General features: G+C 44.7%; 2 protein-coding genes across 2 annotated transcripts in view; one reads left to right on the top strand and one right to left on the bottom strand.

Moving 5' to 3' along the window:
* The first annotated feature begins 2,674 nt into the window (after nt 1–2,674).
* On the top strand, nt 2,675–4,468 carry LOC120057187 (60S ribosomal protein L36a). Its single transcript, XM_039005670.1, has 5 exons — nt 2,675–2,785; nt 3,113–3,218; nt 3,811–3,878; nt 4,073–4,195; nt 4,399–4,468. Exons 1-5 carry the CDS (start codon nt 2,783–2,785, stop codon nt 4,417–4,419), a joined length of 321 nt encoding a protein of 106 aa, XP_038861598.1. The 5' UTR covers nt 2,675–2,782; the 3' UTR covers nt 4,420–4,468.
* Nucleotides 4,469–5,187: 719 nt separating this feature from the next.
* LOC120057516 (glycine receptor subunit alpha-4-like) overlaps nt 5,188–21,121 on the bottom strand; it is a 50,062-nt gene continuing 34,128 nt past the window's right edge. The window contains exons 11-12 of the mRNA XM_039006113.1: nt 7,830–7,937; nt 5,188–6,332 (exon numbers count right to left, since the gene is read on the bottom strand). Coding sequence (XP_038862041.1) covers nt 6,063–6,332; nt 7,830–7,937 — 378 coding nt within the window. The 3' untranslated portion in view covers nt 5,188–6,062. The remainder of the gene's footprint in view (nt 6,333–7,829; nt 7,938–21,121) is intronic.

Genomic DNA, 21,121 nt, shown 5'->3' with positions numbered 1-21,121 from the left:
CCCCTTGAAATTGAAAAAGCATGACCCTCCCCCATTTTCCTCCATGTAACCATTCTGTACATGTTGATTCATCCCTTAGGAGAATATTACATCAACGTTCCACCAAACAAACACAGAACATGGTTGCCATGTTCTCAGAATATACAATATTAATGTTCTAGACACGTTTCATGGGATGTTGCAAGAACATTCATGTGTCCAGTTTTCTGATGGTTTGGAGAATATTCCATCAATGTCACATCAAACATACACAGAACATTGTTGCCGTGTTCTCAGAACATAATACGTTTAGTTCTAGACATGTTTGATGGGATGTTGCAAGAACATTCATGTGTCCAGTTTTCTGAGGGTTAGGGAAATATTCCATCAACTTCCCACCAAACATACTCAGAACATGGTTGCCATGTTCTCAGAATGTAAGATACAGTATTAAAGTTCTACAAACGTTTCATGGGAACGCTGCAAGAAAACGTTGGTGCTGGTGGCCTGCGTTCAATACCCACTAGAAGAGTCACCCTACTCTCACATTCATAGCAGTATATGTTAACGTCATTATTTGGCATAAATTACACCACACCTATCTGTTCTAATTAAAATTTGTTTCACATTGAAAGATGGGAATCGGTAGAATTCTATATAGCTGAGCATCCACACCACATACCATGTAGAACAAACGTGTCTCATTAGGAATCACATCAGCTCTCATCATTGCATTTCTATCTGTAACATTCTTAATTTATTGCTGAAACATGGCCCAGGTGGTAGTGTTGCTTCTGATACACAACAGAGTTCCAAAAACAGATTCTGTTCCAAAAACAGAACAGTCACTCAGGACCAGTGTTGGGTGTAATATAAGTTCCTGTCTTTAAATATTGTAATATTAGTTACTTTTTCAAGTAACCCGTTTATTACTTTGAAGCATATCTCTATATACAGTATACATGTTTAATGCCTTGTCTCATGGTAATGGAATTCATTCTGTAGGCTAACTTGTTTCCAATAGGCTATAGTAAAGCCAAAAATCAAAGCAAGATGGCAGCTGTGTTACCCTGCTAAATCTTTTCCTTGTGGAAATGCTCCCATTTATTTTTTGTTAATCGAGGAGATCAGTCAAATACAAACTCTGGAAAGGCAGCATTGATCTCTTCGTCCGGAAACACCACATCAAACTTGAAAAAACATCTGGAGGTTGTGCACTAAGCTGGTAGCCAAAGTTCTAGAAATTGGTGAAATCTACACTGAGTGTACAAAACATTAGAAACACCTTCCTAATATTGACTTGCACCCCCTTTTGCCCTCAGAACAGCCTCAATTTGTCGGGGCATGGACTCTTCAAGGTGTCGAAAGCATTCAACGGGGATGCTGGCCACTGTTGACTCCAATGCTTCCCACTGTTGTGTCAAGTTGTCTGGATGTCCTTTGGGTGGTGGACCATTCTTGATACACACAGATAACTACTAAGCGTGAAAAACCCAATTCTTGACACACTCAAACCTGTGCGCCTTCCACCTACTACCATACCCCATTCAAAAGCACCCTCTGAATGGCACACATACACAATCCATGTCTCAATGCCTGTCACCTCCCCTTCATCTCCACTGATTAAAGTGTATTTAACAGGTGTCATCAATAAGGGAACATAGCTTTCACCTGGATTCACATGGTCAGTCTATGTCATGGAAAGAGCAGGTGTTCCTAATGTTTTGTACACTCAGTGTATTGGTCCGGACAATCTATATACCACAAATTATTAAGATCTGATTATTTGAATGTGTATTCACTTCACTTGATTTGTGAAATGTGTATTTAAAAAAAAATTTACCTCGTGTCCAGAGACTAAATATAGTAAAATATAGAAACAGCTGTAGTTCAAACAACAATGAGTTGAATCATATTTGGCACAGGTCAAATAACAATACTATATGCTTTTAAACAATCATTCTGAAAAGTATTTTAAAATACATATGCTGAAGTCATTTTAATGATTTTTTAAAAATGGTCTCAAAGTCCCAACTTTGATTGACAGTGGAAGTATGATAGATAATGACAATCTTAATATTTCAATGTGGCCTGTGTAGACACTTGTACTATGTTGACACCAAATTTCATGTAATAACACCAAACATAATTTGTTCAGTGGTGCATTTTGATATTGTATTAAATACCGTACCCTGGCGTGAATGGGTTAATACACATTGAAATGAATAAACAGGCTAATGATGAGAATCATGACCCTGTTTTACAAAATCAGTCTAACGTTACTGGATGGAAATCTGATGTGTTGTTTTATGGTATCAGGCCAGTCTGTCTATGTTCTATGTTGACGTAATATTTCATGATGTTGATATTTTTTGCATTTTCAATAATTAATGAATTCATAATTCAATGTTTCTAACATAATTATTTTCCAAATGCAGTTATTCATGTCAATATTACATATTCTAGTCTCTCAGTACTGGTTTCAGTAAATGAAAGTCAGATTTCATTGTCACAATGTAGGCTTACAAGTAATTTCTTCATTCTTACATCTGTGGACTGAGAACAGCCATACAAATCACTTACCTGTAACAAAGATGGTTTAGTATGGTTTTAGAAACTCTGTGCCAGTACTTTCCATGAAATGATTTTCTCTTCTGCTAGGCGGACTTAATCCACAGGACGGCACTATTGTATTGCACAGATCTCTTCTGTGCAGCTCACACACGGATTTCCGGTTTCATCTACATGCGGTCTCCTGACTTATTTTTCTTCCTTTGACCTCCTGCATCAAGAGTGTGCAGTCATGGTACGTTTTCGCTACCAATTGCTAATTTGTAACCCACAACTATTTAAAATATGTATTTAAGCTAGTTTATATTGTATGTAGGAGATAATGTGTTGCAACTATTGTTCTCCCTCCCGTTTCATACGAGCCAGTTGGTTGTGGCCCTAGAGCGTATTAACAGGAATTAGCTAGCGAACGTTAGCTAAGCAAACACTTCCAATGCAATGTGGTTAAGCTAACGTTGCTGAAATTGCTAGAACGCAACGGGGCAAATGTTACATCGAAGAGAAGCCTTAACTATGGTATCTTTGGTACAGTCATTTACTTATTTTTGTATCACTTATCTAGGTAAACGTACCGAAGACCCGCAGGACTTACTGCAAGAAATGTAAGAAACATCAAACTCACAAAGTTACCCAGTACAAGAAGGGGAAGGATTCTCTGTATGCACAGGGTAAGTTTGCTATAGAGTCGAACCACAAATAGAGCAACGAGACAGATATTTCACCGGATGTATAAGTGTGAATCATCCAAATTTTGTTTCCACTCACTAACAAATATGGTACTGAGAGGAAGCCCAGTGGCAGGCAGTGGGAGGAGATGGATTTTGGCTGACATTCTGAAATTCTCATCCATGAAACATTTGACTTCAATAGTTATCTGTTCCCACAACTATAATCTGTTAAACAGTCGACTACATTTTGTGGACTTTACCTTTTGCCAAAGTAAAAAAAAAAAAAAAATGTTATTTAGAAGTGCAAAGGTAAATTGAGTTATTGCACATGCACCTCACAGGGCAGGCAGTCCCTAACGGATATATGCAGATACATGCTAGAAACGGCCAGTAGGATCTCGCTAGCACGTGCTTGGCTCTGCCCTCCTTGCATGATATGACTAATTTGTTCCCATTGGAAACGACAGGCTGTGGTCTATCTTGGTTTAGTTATAAAACATCTTTGGTCTAACGTTACTTCCCTTGTCTGCTTGAACATGTATTATGTGTGGTATCTACCTTGGCATGCATTTATCAGGTAACTGTCTTTCAGGCAAAAGGAGATATGACAGAAAGCAATCTGGTTATGGTGGCCAGACCAAGCCTATTTTCAGGAAGAAGGTATGGAAGAATCATAATGGGAAAAGATTTATAAATTCACATCGTCTTCCCCTCCTACCGATGGGACATGTTTGTTTGCAAATTGCCACTGTCTTCGGTTTTAGTTTCCATGTCAATACTCAGTCTACTAGTCAGAACATATCATTTCCATCTTTTTATGTTACTTGCTCAAACCCTTGTGATTTCTCCTGCAGGCTAAAACTACAAAGAAGATCGTTTTGAGGCTGGAGTGTGTGGAGCCCAACTGTCGGCAAAAGAGAATGGTGCCCATCAAGAGATGCAAACACTTTGAACTGGGAGGAGACAAGAAGAGAAAGGTAAGCATACTGGTTCTCCTCAGTTTTGAGAGCCAGCAACCTTTGCTTCTACTCGAAGCCTAATGGCAAACCAGAGCATTGTTTGGAAATAAGGCAGTAGGCAGACGGTGGTGTTAATGAAATTGAGTTAATGGGTGGTGATTTGAATCTCTTTGCAGCAATCTGAAATACCAATTTCTTATGTCTTTTTCTCACTCTTTCAGGGCCAGGTCATCCAGTTTTGAGCTCTCTTTTCTTGGGTCACTTGTCAATAAAATATGTATTCTAACTGTACTTGAACTTGTACTGTATTTACTGTCAGTTAATAAACCTTTATGCGTTGAAACATTGGAACCAATCAGATAAGGGATCTTGAGTTGTCTGGCACATGTAGTTACACATTAAAGGTGCAATATGCAGAAATTACGCTACCATTTCCTAGTTGCTCAAATTCGAATAGTTTGCCTAATTTCATTTTGACAAATCAAACAGTAATTGTGTAGAGAATCATTGTACCATAACTGAAATATGTTTTCCATAACCTAAAATATTGTATTTTCAGCTGTTTGAAGCTGGTATAGAAAACTGAAAATAAGACGCAAAATGAAACTTAAGATCGGGAATCATAGAAATAGCACACATAAAACTGATCTACTGCTTCTTAGACCTGCTTTCAATGAGAATGACTGATCTATAACTCACATTTCTGTGAAATTTGGTCAGGTTGCCCAAAAAGATACATTGTAGCAATATATGTGTAGTGAAGCTTGGTGATGATACCTTCGCCCGAATTGACTTTCAATGGTGTGAAGCAAATTGCTACATAGTTATCTTGCTAGGGGGCAGAATGTTTCTAGTTGTTAAATACTTGTGAAGGAAAATAAACTAGATAATGCCTATGTATTATTCAGTGTTTCTAATGGAATAGTTGCTTCATCCTGAACTTTCATTCCCCTCTTATGTATGTTTTCATTCACTGACTTGTAAAAAAATTCCTCAATGGAAGCAAGCTTAGAAACATTGGGACATCTGCATGAATTTGTAGTGGTGACAACAGCCATGGTTTTATATTTAAACAAATTATTCATTTTTACGCTAGCCATTGACATTTAAAGAAACATCCAAGACAAGGTGCATAAAGAAAAGGCTGACAATTAACGAAGGACATCGCCTAACTAGACAATTCAAAATGTCCAGCATTCACTTCTGTTGATTCATGTACCAATAGTACTGTCCCATTACATAGTATTCCATATTAGGTTGAAATCATTTGTAGGGATTTATTAACAATTTGCCAGAAACGAGTACAAAATACAATTCCGGGGAGGAGGGGAATCCAACATTTCCATGCAGTCCTGCCTCAATATCTGGGCTTGTGCTTGCTCCATGAGGGTGACATTAAGTGTCCATAGTACAAGGACTACAATATTTGTGCTAATTAGTGCATTCGACTGGAATTGTAAAAAATAGAAAGTTAAAGGGGCAATATGCATTTGGACTTAATTTATATCTACACATTTGATTCTTAAAGCACTAGCCTAAAAACATTCTTAAGTTTCTTGGAGGGTCATTAATTGCATCCAGAGCGGTCTACACATTTGAGTGGTTATATTTCTCCAGCCCAATCCCATGGTTGTTTACCAAATCAGTGGTGGGGTGAAACTTTGTTATTATATAAACTGCAGATTGCCCCCTTAAGGATGACACTTGGACTACATCAGGTTTGCTAACTTTAGTGAAAAAATGAATGGAACTGGACATGCAGTCAATTATTTTTCCATTGGCACAGCGAATGGATTTTACATTGTCTGTAAAAGAGTTCTGTGGAAGACTAGGTTCAACTCCATATTGGTTTTTAGTGCTGTAATTCAGTCCTCATGTTGGTTTGTCACAGAGTAGCTCGGATGGCTTCATTCCGCAGCACTTTGTAGGTGAGCCAATAGAAAACATTGAAGCAGAGGAAACTCAGAGGGAACACAGCCCTAGATATGGTGTCGATCCTTTTTGCCCGATCTACAAACTGCCTGCGGATGTCATACAGTGGGAACCCATGAGGTAAGGCCTGAAAGATTGGGGCATCCATCTCTGGTGGTGCATCGCCTGCTACTCCATAACTATGGAGAAAATAGGCCTGGCTCTGCTCCACCAGCTCCTGCTCCTAAGAAAGAACAAAAGGAAAAGGGCCAAATGTCTGTCACCCTCAGTCATAACCTGCAATATTTTCTCCACATTACTTGCTGCATACTGGATTATGATTCAAGTCTTGCAAAGTCAACAAGGCCTTTGTAAGAATTGGATTTTGTGATAAATACATTACACGAGGTTAAATAGACAACCTTAACACTAAATGAGATCTACAGTGCCTTTAGAAAGTATTCCCAACCCTTGACTTTTTCCACATTTAAAGTGTGATAGAAAAATATTTAATTGCAATTTGTCAACAATCTACACAATACTCTGAAATTGGAATTTTATTTTTTATTTTTTATTAATGGAAAATAAAATGTCTTAGATAAATATTCAACCTCACCGAGTCAATACATGTTAGAATAACTTGTGGCAGCGAATACAGCTGAGTTTTTCTAGGTAAGTCTAAGGGCTTTGCTCACTGGGATTGTACAATTTTTCAATACTTCAAGCTCTGTCAATTATTGCTAGACAGCCACTTAATTCTTGCCATAGATTTTCAAACCTAAACTTTATAAACTAGGCTAGTCAGAACCAGTCAACATTCAAGGATTTTTCCTGTGCTTCTCTATTCCATTTATTTGTATAAAAATAACTCCCTAGTCCTTGCTAAAGAAAAGTATACCCATAACATAATGCAGCCACCACGTTTGAAAATATGAAGTGGTACTCAGTGTTGTTGGATTTGCCCCAAACACAATTCTTGCTATTCAGAACAAAAAGTACATTTTCAGTTTTACTTTAGTGCCTACTGTACAGACTTTCTTTTCACTCTATGTTAGTATTGTGGAGTAACTACAATGTTGTTGACCCATCCTCAGTTATCTCCTATCACAGCCATTAAACTGTCTTAAAATCACCATTGGCCTTATGATGAAATCCCTGAAGGAAGGGCGCCGGTATCTCTGTAGTGACTGGGTGTATTGATACAGCATCCAAAGTGTAATTAATGCTCAAAGGGATATTCAATGTCTGCTTTTTTCTTTACCCATCTACCAAAAGGTGCCCTTTTTGCAAACCATTGAAAAACCTCCCTGGTCTTTGTGGTTGACTCTATGCTTGAAATGCATTGCTTGACTGCAGGACCTTACAGATAAGTGTTTTTGTGGGGTACAGAGATGGGGTAGTCATTGAGCCCATGCAACTTGTGACTTAAGCACATTTGTACTCCTGAATGTATTTAGGCTAGCCACAAGGGTTGAATACTTATTGACTCAAGACATTAATCTTTTCATTTATTCATTTGTAAACATATCTAAAAACAATTCCACTTTGATATTATGGGGTATTGTGTGTAGATCAGTGACACAATCTCAATTTAAACTCAGGCTGTAACACAATGTGGAAAAAGTCAACAGGTGTCAATACTTTCTGAAGGCACTACCATTTTGTTTTTCTAAGTGAACAAACAGTGGAATACCCCATTAAACTAAACTCCAGTCAGCATGAGAAATGTAGTTTTTTTTACCCTGGCACAGACGCTGCACTGCTGAGGGCCAGGCAGGGTCCCCTGGGAGGAGTTGTTGCCTGGCAAGTTGTTACCTTTCACTTGGCTGCTCTTCCCACTTCCACTTCTCTGCTAATAAACCCAGAGCAACATGGAGGTCTAGCAGGCATACATGAATACTGTGATTCAATCTAAACAACATGCAGTGACACATTACTGATTTACATTCATTTTTCAAATGTTGTACATTTAATAAAGTCCGACATATCAACTGAGTGTGTAAAGATCTCAAAATAACAGGAGAACTAGGAGAAACAGTAGGCTACCTGGTCCCTGGAACTGATATAGATGCAAGTGTCAGGGAAAGATAGAGAATTTTAGTAATGCTTCATTTTAAGGCGTCCTTATTACAGTGTAATTACACTAAGTATTGTAGTTAATTTTAATAACATGTAACTGGTGGTAATTGCAGTCTGTAATTACAGAGGTGTAACAACAAATGCTTGTTACCATGCTTGTTACAAATGGGCAAGTTTCTACTAAATTCACCTATCTAGTGTTTCGTTTCTTCCCTGCTGCATCGCATTTAGTGATAACTATCACAAGGACTATAATCTTTTGTGCACTGGGTGTCCACTGAGGTGATCCTAACTGACCTAAGACAGGGAATTTTACTAGGATTAAATGTCAGGAATTGTGAAAAACTGAGTTTAAATGTATTTGGCTAAGGTTAATGTAAACTTCCGACTTCAACTGTATATATAAATACAACTTGTGTACAATACCCATTATGACAACCTGAACCTCCTTGCCATCCAAGTGAGAGGATGAATCCATAAGTACAATGTAATGTGATACAATGTGATACAGGATTTAGCTGTTTACAATAAAGTGTATTTTGAGGTGAACTTACATAGTACATTACCCATTCTGACAACCTGGTCCTCATTTTAAGGCTTCCGGAAGCGCCATCCAAGTGGGAGGATAAGCACACTAGTACACCAGAATGCATGTAATATCTGTAAGACCAATGCAAATACTAGGTACTACACAGGATTTAGGTAGTTAAAATTTAGAGTATGTTGGGTACTTGTAATTAATGTGTACTTATATTGTATGTTACCCATCCTGACCCTCATTTTTAAAGCTTCTGGAAACCCCATCCAAGTGAGAAAATAAACACAAGTACACCACAGAGTACATGTAATATCTAATATCATGTAATATAATAGGATTTCAAGTTTTCATAACAATCGGAAATCGATATTTTTGGACACCGATTTGGCCGATTTTTATTTTTTTATTTATTCAACTAGGCAAGTCAGTTAAGAACACGTTCTTATTTTCAATGACGGCCTAGGAACGGTTAGTTAACTGCCTTGTTCAGGGGCAGAACGACAGATTTTTACCATGTCAGCTCGGGGATTCGTTTTTGCAACCTTCCGGTTACTAGTCCAACGCTCTAACCACCTGCCTTACATTGCACTCCACGAGGAGCCTGCATGGCAGGCTGACTGCCTGTTACAAGAGGGCAGCAAGAAGCCAAGGTAAGTTGCTAGCTAGCATTAAACTTATCTCATAAAAAAACAATCAAACTTAACATAATCACTAGTTAACTACACATAATTGATGATATTACTAGTTTATCTAGTGTGTCCTGCGTTGCATATAATCGATGCGGTGCCTGTTAATTTCTTATCGAATCACAGCCTACTTCGCCAAACGGGTGATGATTTAGCACTGTCGTTGCACAAAACCAAACCATAAACATCAATGCCTTTCTTTAAAATCAATACACAAGTATATATTTTTAAACCGGCATATTTAGTTAATATTGCCTGCTAACATTAATTTCTTATAATTAGGGAAATTGTGTCACTTCTCTTGCGTTCCGTGCAAGCAGTCAGGGTATATGCAGCAGTTTGGGCCGCCTGGCTCATTGCGAATTGTGTGAAGTCCATTTATTCCTAACAAAGACCGTAATTAATTTGCCAGAATTGTACATAATTATGACATAACATTGAAGGTTGTACAATGTAACAGCAATATTTAGACTTAGGGATGCCACCCGTTAGATAAAATACGTAACGGTTCCGTATTTCACTGAAAGAATAAACGTTTTGTTTTCGAAATGATAGTTTCCGGATTCGACCATATCAATGACCAAAGGCTCGTATTTCTGTGTTATTAAGTTATAATTAAGTCTATGATTTGATATTTGATAGAGCAGTCTGACTGAGCGATGGTAGGCAGCAGTAGGCTCGTAAGCATTCATTCAAACAGCACTTTCGTGTGTTTGACAGCAGCTCTTCGCTGTGCTTCAAGCATTGAGCTGTTTATGACTTCAAGCCTATCAACTCCCGAGATTAGGCTGGTGTAACCGATGTGAAATGGCTAGCTAGTTTACCGAGGTGTGCGCTAATAGCGTTTCAATCGGTGACGTCACTTGCTCTGAGACTTGGAGTAGTTGTTCCCCTTGCTCTGCAAGGGCCGCGGCTTTTGTGGAGCGATGGCTAACAATACTTCGAGGGTGGCTGTTGTCGATGTGTTCCTAGTTCGAGCCCAGGTAGGGGCGAGGAGAGGGACGGAAGCTATACTGTTACACTGGCAATACTAAAGTGCCTATAAGAACATCCAATAGTCAAAGGTATATGAAATACAAATGGTATAATAGAGAGAAATAGTCCTATAATTCCTATAAGAACTACAACCTAAAACTTCTTACCTGGGAATATTGAAGACTCATGTTAAAAGGAACCACCTACTTTCATATGTTCTCATGTTCTGAGCAAGGAACTTAAACGTTAGCTTTTTTTACATGGCACGTATTGAACTTTTACTTTCTTCTCCAACACTTTGTTTTTGCATTATTTAAACCAAATTGAACATATTTCATTATTTATTTGAGGCTAAATGTCACACCCTGGCCTCTGTTATATTGATTTTCTTTATTAGTTTAGTTAGGTCAGGGTGTGACATGGGGGATGTTTGTGTGTTTTGTCTAGTTTAGGGTGTGTGTATTGTTTAAGGGGTTTTTAGTATGTATGGGGTTGTGTTCAGTGTAGGTGTTTAGGAAAGTCTATGGTTGCCTGATTTGGTTCTCAATCAGAGACAGCTGTTTATTGTTGTCTCTGATTGGGAGCCATATTTAAGGCAGCCATAGGCTTTAGGTGTTTGTGGGTAATTGTCTATGTTGAACGTTTGTAGCTTGTGTATGCACTTACGTTTGTAGCTTCACGGTCGTTTGTTGTTTTGTTTTGTAAAAGTGTTTGTTTCGTGTTTCGTCATCTTTAATAAAAGAAGATGTCTTCATATCCCGCTGCGCCTTGGTCCGCTTATTATGACGATCGTGACAGAATTACCCACCAACAAAGGACCAAGCGGCGGAATAAAAAGCAACAGCAGCGATCGCAGGATTTCTGGACATGGGAGGAAATCCTAGACGGGAGAGGACCCTGGGCACAGCCAGGGGAATATCACCGCCCCAAGGCAGAGATGGAGGCAGCACGGCGACACGGTAGGAAGCCCGAGAGATAGCCCAAAAAAATTATTGGGGGGGGGCACTTGGAGCAGTCGGCGAAGTTGAGGGGTGAGTCTGAGATTGTCGAGGAGTTATTGGACAGATTGGAGGAGAGTGAACGAAGGGGAGATTATGAGACATTCGAAGAGTTGTTGACGAAATTGGAGGAGAGTGAAGAGAGAGAGCTGTTGATTTGGCAGAGTATGCATGGCATTTTCCCTGAGGAGCGTGTTAGCTGTCCGATGCCACCTGTGTCAGTTCCTCGTACTCAGCTTGAAACTTGTGTTAAAGTTCCGGAAGATTTGATGCCGGCTATACACACCAGGTCTCCAGTACACCTTCACAACCCGGTGTGTCCTGTTCCTGCTTCTTGCACTCATCCTGAGATGCGTGTCCCCAGCCCCGTACCACCAGTTCCGGCACCACGCACTAGGTCTAATGTGCGTCTCCAGAGCCCTGTACGCACTGTTCCTGCTCCCCGCACTAGCCTTGAGGTGCGTGTCTCCAGCCCATTACCACCAGTGCCTACACCACGCACCAAGCCTCCTGTGCGCCTCCAGAGTCCTGTGTGTCCTGTTGCTGCTCCCCGCACTAGCCCTGAGATGCGTGTCCCCAGCCCGGTACCACCAGTGCCGGCACCACGCACTAGGCCTAATGTGCGTCTCCAGGGTCCAGTATGCCCTGTTCCTTCTCCCCGCACTAGCCTTCAGGTGCGTGTCCCCAGCCCGGTACCACCAGTTCCGGCACCACGCACCAAGCCTCATGTGCGTCTCCAGAGCCCTGTACGCACTGATCCTTCTCCCCGCACTCGCCCTGAGGTGCGTGCCCTCAGTCCGGTACCACCAGTCCCGGTACCACGCACCAGTCCTATAGTGCGCCTCGAGAACTCAGTGTGCCCTGTTCCTGCTCCCCGCACTAGCCTTGAGGTGCGTGTCTCCAGTCCGGTACCACCAGTTCCGGCACCACGCACCAGGCCTACTGTGCGCCTCAGCAGGTCAGAGTCGGCCGTCTGCCCAACGCCATCTGAGCCATCCGTCTGCCCAGCGCCGTCTGAGCTGCCTGCCTGCCCAACGCCATCTGAGCCATCCGTCTGCCCAGCGCCATCTGAGCCATCCGTCTGCCCAGCGCCATCTGAGCCATCCGTCTGCCCAGCGCCATCTGAGCCATCCGTCTGCCCAGCGCCATCTGAGCCATCCGTCTGCCCAGCGCCATCTGAGCCATCCGTCTGCCCAGCGCCATCTGAGCCATCCGTCTGCCCAGCGCCATCTGAGCCATCCGTCTGCCCCGAGCCATTAGAGCCGCCCGTCTGTCCCGAGCCGTCAGAGCCGTCCGTCAGTCAGGAGCCGCTAGAGCCGCCAGTCAGCCAGGAGCCGCTAGAGCCGCCAGTCAGCCAGGATCTGCCAGAGCCGCCAGTCAGCCAGGATCTGCCAGAGCCGCCAGTCAGCCAGGATCTGCCAGAGCCGCCAGTCAGCCAGGATCTGCCAGAGCCGCCAGTCAGCCAGGATCTACCAGAGCCGCCAGTCAGCCATGACCAGCCAGAGCCGCCAGCCAGCCATGACCAGCCAGAGCCGTCAGCCAGCCATGACCAGCCAGAGCCGTCAGCCAGCCATGACCAGCCAGAGCCGTCAGCCAGCCATGACCAGCCAGAGCCGTCAGCCAGCCATGACCAGCCAGAGCCGTCAGCCAGCCATGACCAGCCAGAGCCGTCAGCCAGCCATGACCAGCCAGAGCCGTCAGCCAGCCATGACCAGCCAGAGCCGTCAGCCAGCCATGACCAGCCAGAGCCGTCAGCCAGCCATGACCAGCCAGAGCCGTCAGCCAGCCATGACCAGCCAGAGCCGTCAGCCAGCCATGACCAGCCAGAGCCGTCAGCCAGCCATGACCAACCAGAGCCGTCAGCCAGCCAGGATCCGCCAGAGCCGTCAGCCAGCCAGGGTCAGCCAGCCAGGATCCGCCAGAGCCGTCAGCCAGCCAGGATCCGCCAGAGCCAGCCAGCCAGGATCCGCCAGAGCCAGCCAGCCAGGATCCGCCAGAGCCGTCAGTCAGCCAGGATCCGCCAGAGCCGTCAGTCAGCCAGGATCCGCCAGAGCCGTCAGTCAGCCAGGATCCGCCAGAGCCGTCAGTCAGCCAGGATCCGCCAGAGCCGTCAGTCAGCCAGGATCCGCCAGAGCCATCTGCCAGTCCGGAGCTGCCCCTCAGTCCGGAGCTGCCCCTCAGTCCGGAGCTGCCCCTCAGTCCGGAGCTGCCCCTCAGTCCGGAGCTGCCCCTCAGTCCGGAGCTGCCCCTCAGTCCGGAGCTGCCCCTCCGTCCAGTGGCGCCCTCTGGGATGGTATTCAGTCCGGGACTCGCCGTTCCAAAGGCGCCACCAAAGCGGTTAGTGACTATGGTGGAGGGGGGTCCACGTCCCGCACCCGAGCCGCCACCATAGGAAGGCCCACCCGGAGCCTCCCCTTCTGTGTCAGGTTTTGCGGCCGGAGTCCGCAGCTTTGGGGGGGGGTACTGTCACACCCTGGCCTCTGTTATATTGATTTTCTTTATTAGTTTAGTTAGGTCAGGGTGTGACATGGGGGATGTTTGTGTGTTTTGTCTAGTTTAGGGTGTGTGTATTGTTTAAGGGGTTTTTAGTATGTATGGGGTTGTGTTCAGTGTAGGTGTTTAGGAAAGTCTATGGTTGCCTGATTTGGTTCTCAATCAGAGACAGCTGTTTATTGTTGTCTCTGATTGGGAGCCATATTTAAGGCAGCCATAGGCTTTAGGTGTTTGTGGGTAATTGTCTATGTTGAACGTTTGTAGCTTGTGTATGCACTAACGTTTGTAGCTTCACGTTTGTTGTTTTGTTTTGTAAAAGTGTTCGTTTCGTCATCTCTAATAAAAGATGTCCTCATATCCCGCTGCGCCTTGGTCCGCTTATTATGACGATCGTGACAGAAAATTGATTTTATTGATGTATTATATTAAGGTAAAAGAAAAGTGTTCATTCAGTATTGTTGTAATTGTCATTATTACAAATAAAAATAATAATAAATCGGCCGATTAATCGGTATCGGCTTTTTTGGTCCTCCAATAATCGGTTTCGGTGTTGAAAAATCATAAATCGGTCGACCTCTAACTAAAACTGCAACAAATGTCTATATAAACATGTTAGGGGGTCGCATAGTTATTTTTTTATGTTTGCAGAATATTTTATGAGTAAATTAGCTATCTTAGCTAGCATGTGCTCTACATAGCATTGACAAAACAAAACATTTAACTTTTGCTTCCATGGAAAGTGACAAATGAGGTTTGATATCCCCCCTGCTCTGTCTCTTTAGTACTGTTGTCACAAGTTAGGCTATAATGTTTCATTGCTTATTGGCTTGCACTTGACGACGGTAACCAAGTCACAAGACTGAACATGACGTATAAATAAGGAAGTGATTGAATTTAAGTGGTAAAGGGGGGTTAAAAACATTGTTTAAAACAATGTTCCAAATTGCATACTTGCGTTTTCCCGTTCTTTCAAGGGTGATCTTCCAAGAACACCTGAGAGAGCATACCGTCTAGTATAGGAGAGAGCGCAGAGCGCTTAAAATCTGTTACATTTGAAACGTACTTCGACATGACCTCTAACCTAAATAGGAAACTGCATCATCATGCAGCCGACACCAACAAAGCTAGCTTTTATGCTAGCTAGCTACATCTGTTTACATTGTAGCAACTAGTGCTAGCAATTCAGTGAACAACTATCCCAGAATGGAAATATTTAACATGAATAACAAGTAACAGAATCGATTTTCTCTGTACCTGTTAGTGAATTAAGCTGACACCAACCAGAATAATTTTAGGTTGGGTCCTCCTCTCACAAATTGCTTGGTCTGCTGCTACATAAAAAAAAAAATGTTTTGTGCTGCTACATCATTGTGGACGTATGACAGGTAATCTTTCAAATCAAATCAAACTTTATTAGTCACATGCGCCGAATAGACCTTACCGTGAAATGCTTACTTACAAGCCATTAACCAAAAGTGCAGTTCAAGAAAGAGTTAAGAAAATATTTATCAAATAAACTAAAGTAAAAAATAATAAAAAAGTAACAACAAAATAATAACGAGGCTAAATACAGGGGGTACCGGTACCGAGTCAATGTGCGGGGGTACAGGTTAGTCAAGGTAATTTGTACATGTAGGTAGCGGTGAAGTGACTATGCATAGATAATAAACAGCAAGTAGCAGCAATGTACAAAACAAATGGAGGGGGGTGGGGCGTCAATGTAAATAATCTGGTGGTCATTTGATTAATTGTTCAGCAGTCTAATGCCTTGGGGGTAGAAACTGTTAAGGAGCCTTTTGGTCCTAGACTTGGCTCTCCGGTACCGCTTGTCGTGCGGTAGCAGAGAACACAGTCTGTGACTTCGGTGACTGGAGTCTGACAATTTTTTGGGCTTTCCTCTGACTCCGCCTAGTATATAGGTCCTGGATGGCAGGAAGCTTGGCCTCAGTGATGTACTGGGCCGGACGCACTACCCTCTGTAGCACCTTACGGTCAGATGTCGAGCAGTTGTCATACCAGGCAGTGATGCAACCGGCCAGGATGCTCTCGATGGTGCAGCTGTATAACTTTTTGAGGATCTGGGGACCCATGCCAAACCTTTTCAGTCTCCTGAGGGGGAAAAGGTTTTGTCGTACCCTCTTCACGACTGTCTTGGTGTGTTTGGACCCTGATACCCTAACTCTCAACCTGCTCCACTACAGCCCCTTCAATGTTAATTGGGGCCTGTTCGGCCGGACTTTTGTTGTAGTCCACGATCAGCTCCTTTGTCTTGCTCACATTGAGGGAGAGGTTGTTGTCCTGGCACCACACTGCCAGGTCTCTGACCTCCTCCCTATAGGCTGTCTCTTCGTTGTCGGTGATCAGTCCTACCACTGTTGTGTCGTCAGCAAACTTAATGATGGTGTTGGAGTCATGCATGGTCACGTGGGTGAACAGGGAGTACAGGAGGGGACTAAGCACACACCCCTGTGGGGCCCCAGTGTTGAGGATCAGCGTAGCAGACGTGTTGTTGCCTACGCCTTACTACCACACTGACGAGTCTAATCATGTAGGTATTAGACTCGGTCAGGGAGAGGTTGAAAATGTCAGTGAAGACACTTGCCAGTTGGTCTGCGCATGCTTTGAGTACACGTCCTGGTAATCGATCTGGCCCCATGGCTTTGTGAATGTTGACCTGTTTAAACGTCTTGCTCACATAGGCTACCGAGAGCGTTATCACACAGTCGTCCAGAACAGCTGGTGCTCTCATGCATGCTTCAGTGTTGCTTGCCTCTCAGCGAGCATAAAAGGCATTTAGCTCGTCTGGTAGGCTCGCGTCACTGGGCAGCTCGTGGCTGGGTTTCCCTTTGTAGTCCGTAATAGTTTAAGCCCTGCCACATCCGACGAGCGTCAGAGCCGGTGTAGTAGGATTCAATCTTAATCCTGTATTGACGCTTTACTTGTTTGATGGTTACTCTGAGGGCATAGCGGAATTTCTTATAAGCGTCCGGATTAGCGTCCCACTCCTTGAAAGCGGCAGCTCTAGCCTTTAGCTCGATGCGGATGTTGCCTGGAATCCATAGCTTCTGGTTGGGATATGTATGTACGGTCACTGTGGGGACAACGTCGTCAATGCACTTATTGATGAAGCCGATGACTGAGGTGGTATACTACTCAATGCCATTTGATGAATCATGGAACACATTCCAGTCTGTGCTAGAAAAACAGTCCTGTAGCGTAGCATCCGTGTCATCTGACCACTTCCGTATTGAGCGAGTCACTGGTACTACCTGCTTTAGTTTTTGCTTGTAGGCAGGAATCAGAAGAATATAATTATGGTCAGGTTTGCCAAATGGAGGGCGGGGGAGAGCGTTGTATGCATCTCTGTGTTAGGTATGTGTAACTAGCTGTAAGGGAGTCAGGTGCAGGAGAGCAGAATTTGGGGAGCAAACGGAGCCTTTTATTTAGGCGAACAAAACACACGGCACAAAGAACACTAAACACAATATGGGTTGACATAAGCCAGCGCAACCAGTCTAACGTGCGCAAACACGAAACAATAAACAATTCCACACACAGACATGGGGGGAACAGAGGGTTAAATACATGACAAGTAATGAGGGAAATGTAAACCAGGTGTGTGGGAAAACAAGACAAAACAAATGGAAAATGAAAGGTGGATCGGCGATGGCTAGAAGACCGGTGACGTCGACCGCCGAAACACCGCCCGAACAAGGAGAGGAACCGACTTCGGCGGAAGTCGTGACACTCTGTGTGTGGAGTAGAGGTGGTCTAGAGTTTTTTTCCCTCTGGTTGCATATGTGACATGCTGTTAGAGATGAGGTAAAACGGATTTAAGTTTGCCTGCATTAAAGTCCCCAGGCCACTAGGAGCACCGCTTCTGGATGAGCATTTTCTTGTTTGCTTATGGCCTTATACAGCTGGTTGAGTGCAGCCTTAGTGCCAGCATCGGTTTGTGGTCATAAATAGACTGCTACGAATAATATAGATGAGATCTCTTTTGGTCGATAATGTGGTCTACATTGTACATTCATACATTGTACAGAGGCAGAAGCAAAAAATAAATTATTGTAAAATAAATTATTTTGCTTACGTTTAAGAATGATAAATAGCCAGGATAGTGGTGTTTCGCTGTGAAGCTAAAATTACATTGCACCTTAGGACCACTGGTGTTTTATTTCCAATGAGCAGGTTTGCATTGTGATAAATTCATACAACTATAACACCCATGCATATTATTAAATGATGCTGATGTTCACGATTAGCTTGGTTTTATATTCACCTTATGCATTGATAACTAAATGATAGGCGACATGATGCAATACAACTAGATTAGAAGGCCTAGACCAGGGGTACTAAAGTACTATTTGAGGTCCAGTCAAACACATTTCCTTGGTGGAAAAGGTCCGGATGGATAATGTAATTTATCGGCGTTGTAACAAACCCCCACCTCGCAACCGATGCGACCCCAAAATGTTCACACCCCTCTTGTTGGCAGTGAGAAAAGGTTGCAGTTTTAAAGTGAATTTCCAGCAATTCTACACATTTAGCACGGGGCGGATTTTTTTGGCTGTTTTAAAGTTCATTTCCTGCAATTATATGCATTTTTCCATGTCTTGTGTGTGTTTATAGTATACCAGGGGTCGAAGCCCGACCGAGTAAAATAAATAATAAAATAAAAAACTATTTTGGGGGTGTGTCAATCTGCGGTACGTATTGACCCCGTTCTGTGTCCGGATCCGTTCCGCCAGATGAGTATGGAGGGCCTAGACTATTTCATCCTAATGTAAGCTAAATGTATTGGATACAAAACAAACACTGGCAATGTCCACTTTAATTATATGCATGCATATCAAACAGGAATAATATTAAATTAACACACCATTGTAATATTATTACTCTCTCCCTACAGGGGATTAGACAGATGAACTGCAGCCCAAATTCCCAAGCCTCAAACCAGAACAGTAGGGAGACATCAATACTTGTCACTTTCTGACCCTAGTTCTTGTGTTATTTCTTTGTTTTAGTGTGGTCAGGGCGTGAGTTGGGTGGGTTATCTATGTTTTGTGTTTCTATGTTGGGTTTCTCGTTTGGCCTGATATGGTTCTCAATCAGAGGCAGGTGTTAGTCATTGTCTCTGATTGGGAACCATATTTAAGTAGCTTGTTTTCTGTTGTGTTTTGTGGGTGGTTGTCTTCCGTGTCTGTGTGTTCCACACGGAACTGTTTCGGTTTTCGTTCGTTCAGTTTATTGTTTTGTAATTCAGTGTTCAATTTGTTCTATTAAAGTTTCATCATGAACACATACCACGCTGCGCTTTGATCCTCCTCTCTTTCTCCCAAAGAAGATCGTTACAGAACCACCCACCACAACCGGACCAAGCAGCGTGGTAACGGGCAGCAACAGCAGCAGCAGCGGCCGAAATCTGGAGAGGAATGGACATGGGAGGATATTCTAGACGGCAAGGGATGTTACACATGGGAGGAGATTCTGGCTGGTAGGGATCGCCTGCCATGGGAACAGGTGGAGGCAGCCAGGAGAGCGGAGGTAGTAGCAAAAGGGAACCGGCGTTACGAGGGAACACGGCTGGCAAGGAAGCCCGAGAGGCAGCCCCAAAAATGTATTGGGGGGGGGGCACACGGGGAGTGTGGCTAAGCCAGGTAGGAGACCTGAGCCAACTCCCCGTGCTTACCGTGGCGAGCGAGCGTACGGGCAGACACCGTGTTATGCGGAAGAGCGCACGGTGTCTCCAGTACGTGTGCATAGCCCAGTGCGGTACATAGCAGCTCCTCGTATCGGCCGGGCTAGAGTGGGCATCGAGCCAGGTGCCATGAAGCCGGCTCTACGCATCTGGTCTCCAGTGCGTCTCCTCGGGCCGGTGTACATGGCACCAGCCCTACGCATGGTGTCGCCGGTTCGCCAGCACAGCCCAGTGCGGGCTATTCCACCTCGCCGCACTGGCCTGGCTACGGGGAGCATTCAACCAGGTAGGGTTGGGCAGGCTCGGTGCTCGAGACCTGTAGTGCGCCTCCACTGTCCGGTCTATCCGGTGCCTTCTCCAAGAACCAGCCCTCCTGTGGCAGCCCCACGCACCAGCCCTCCTGTGGCAGCCCCACGCACCAGCCCTCTGGTGGCGGCGCCACGTACCAGGCCTCCAGTTCCAGCACCCCGCACTCGCCCTGAGGTGCGTGTCCCCAGCCCGGTACCACCAGTTCCGGCACCGCGCACTAGGCCTACTATGCGCCTCCAGGGTCCAGTATGCCCTGTTCCTGCTCCCCGCACTCGCCCAGTGGTGCGTGTCCCCAGCCCGGTACCACCAGTTCCGGCACCACGCACCAGGCCTACTGTGCGACTCAGCAGGCCAGAGTCTTCCGTCTGTCCAGCGCCGCCAGAGTCTCCCGTCTGTCCAGCGCCGCCTGAGCCGCCCGTCTGTCCAGCGCCGCCTGAGCCGCCCGTCTGTCCAGCGCCGCCTGAGCCGCCCGTCTGTCCAGCACCGCCTGAGCCGCCCGTCTGTCCAGCGCCGCCTGAGCCGCCCGTCTGTCCAGCGCCGCCTGAGCCGCCCGTCTGTCCAGCGCCGCCTGAGCCGCCCGTCTGTCCAACGCCGCCTGAGCCGCCCGTCTGTCCAGCGCCGCCTGAGCCGCCCGTCTGTCCAACGCCGCCTGAGCCGCCCGTCTGTCCAGCGCCGCCTGAGCCGCCTGTCTGTCCAGCGCCGCCTGAGCCGCCCGTCTGTCCAGCGCCGCCTGAGCCGCCCGTCTGTCCAGCGCCGCCTGAGCCGCCCGTCTGTCCAGCGCCGCCTGAGCCGCCCGTCTGTCCAGCGCCGTCAGAGCCGCCCGTCTGTCCTGAGCCGCTAGAGCCGTCCGTCAGTCAGGAGCTGCCAGAGCCTGACCCTAGTTCTTGTGTTATTTCTTTGTTTTAGTGTGGTCAGGGCGTGAGTTGGGTGGGTTATCTATGTTTTGTGTTTCTATATTGGGTTTCTCGTTTGGCCTGATATGGTTCTCAATCAGAGGCAGGTGTTAGTCATTGTCTCTGATTGGAAACCATATTTAGGTAGCTTGTTTTCTGTTGTGTTTTGTGGGTGGTTGTCTTCCGTGTCTGTGTGTTCCACACGGAACTGTTTTCGTTCGTTCAGTTTATTGTTTTGTAATTCAGTGTTCAGTTTGTTCTATTAAAGTTTCATCATGAACACTTACTACGCTGCGCTTTGGTCCTCCTCTCTTTCTCCCAAAGAAGATCGTTACAATACTTGTCATTTTTTATAGATATT

The sequence above is a fragment of the Salvelinus namaycush genome, chromosome 12 (genome assembly GCF_016432855.1).
Source record: "Salvelinus namaycush isolate Seneca chromosome 12, SaNama_1.0, whole genome shotgun sequence".
Classification (NCBI taxonomy): Eukaryota; Metazoa; Chordata; class Actinopteri; order Salmoniformes; family Salmonidae; genus Salvelinus; species Salvelinus namaycush.
Note: the sequence above shows the minus strand (reverse complement) of the source record. Positions and strands in the feature narration are given on the sequence as shown.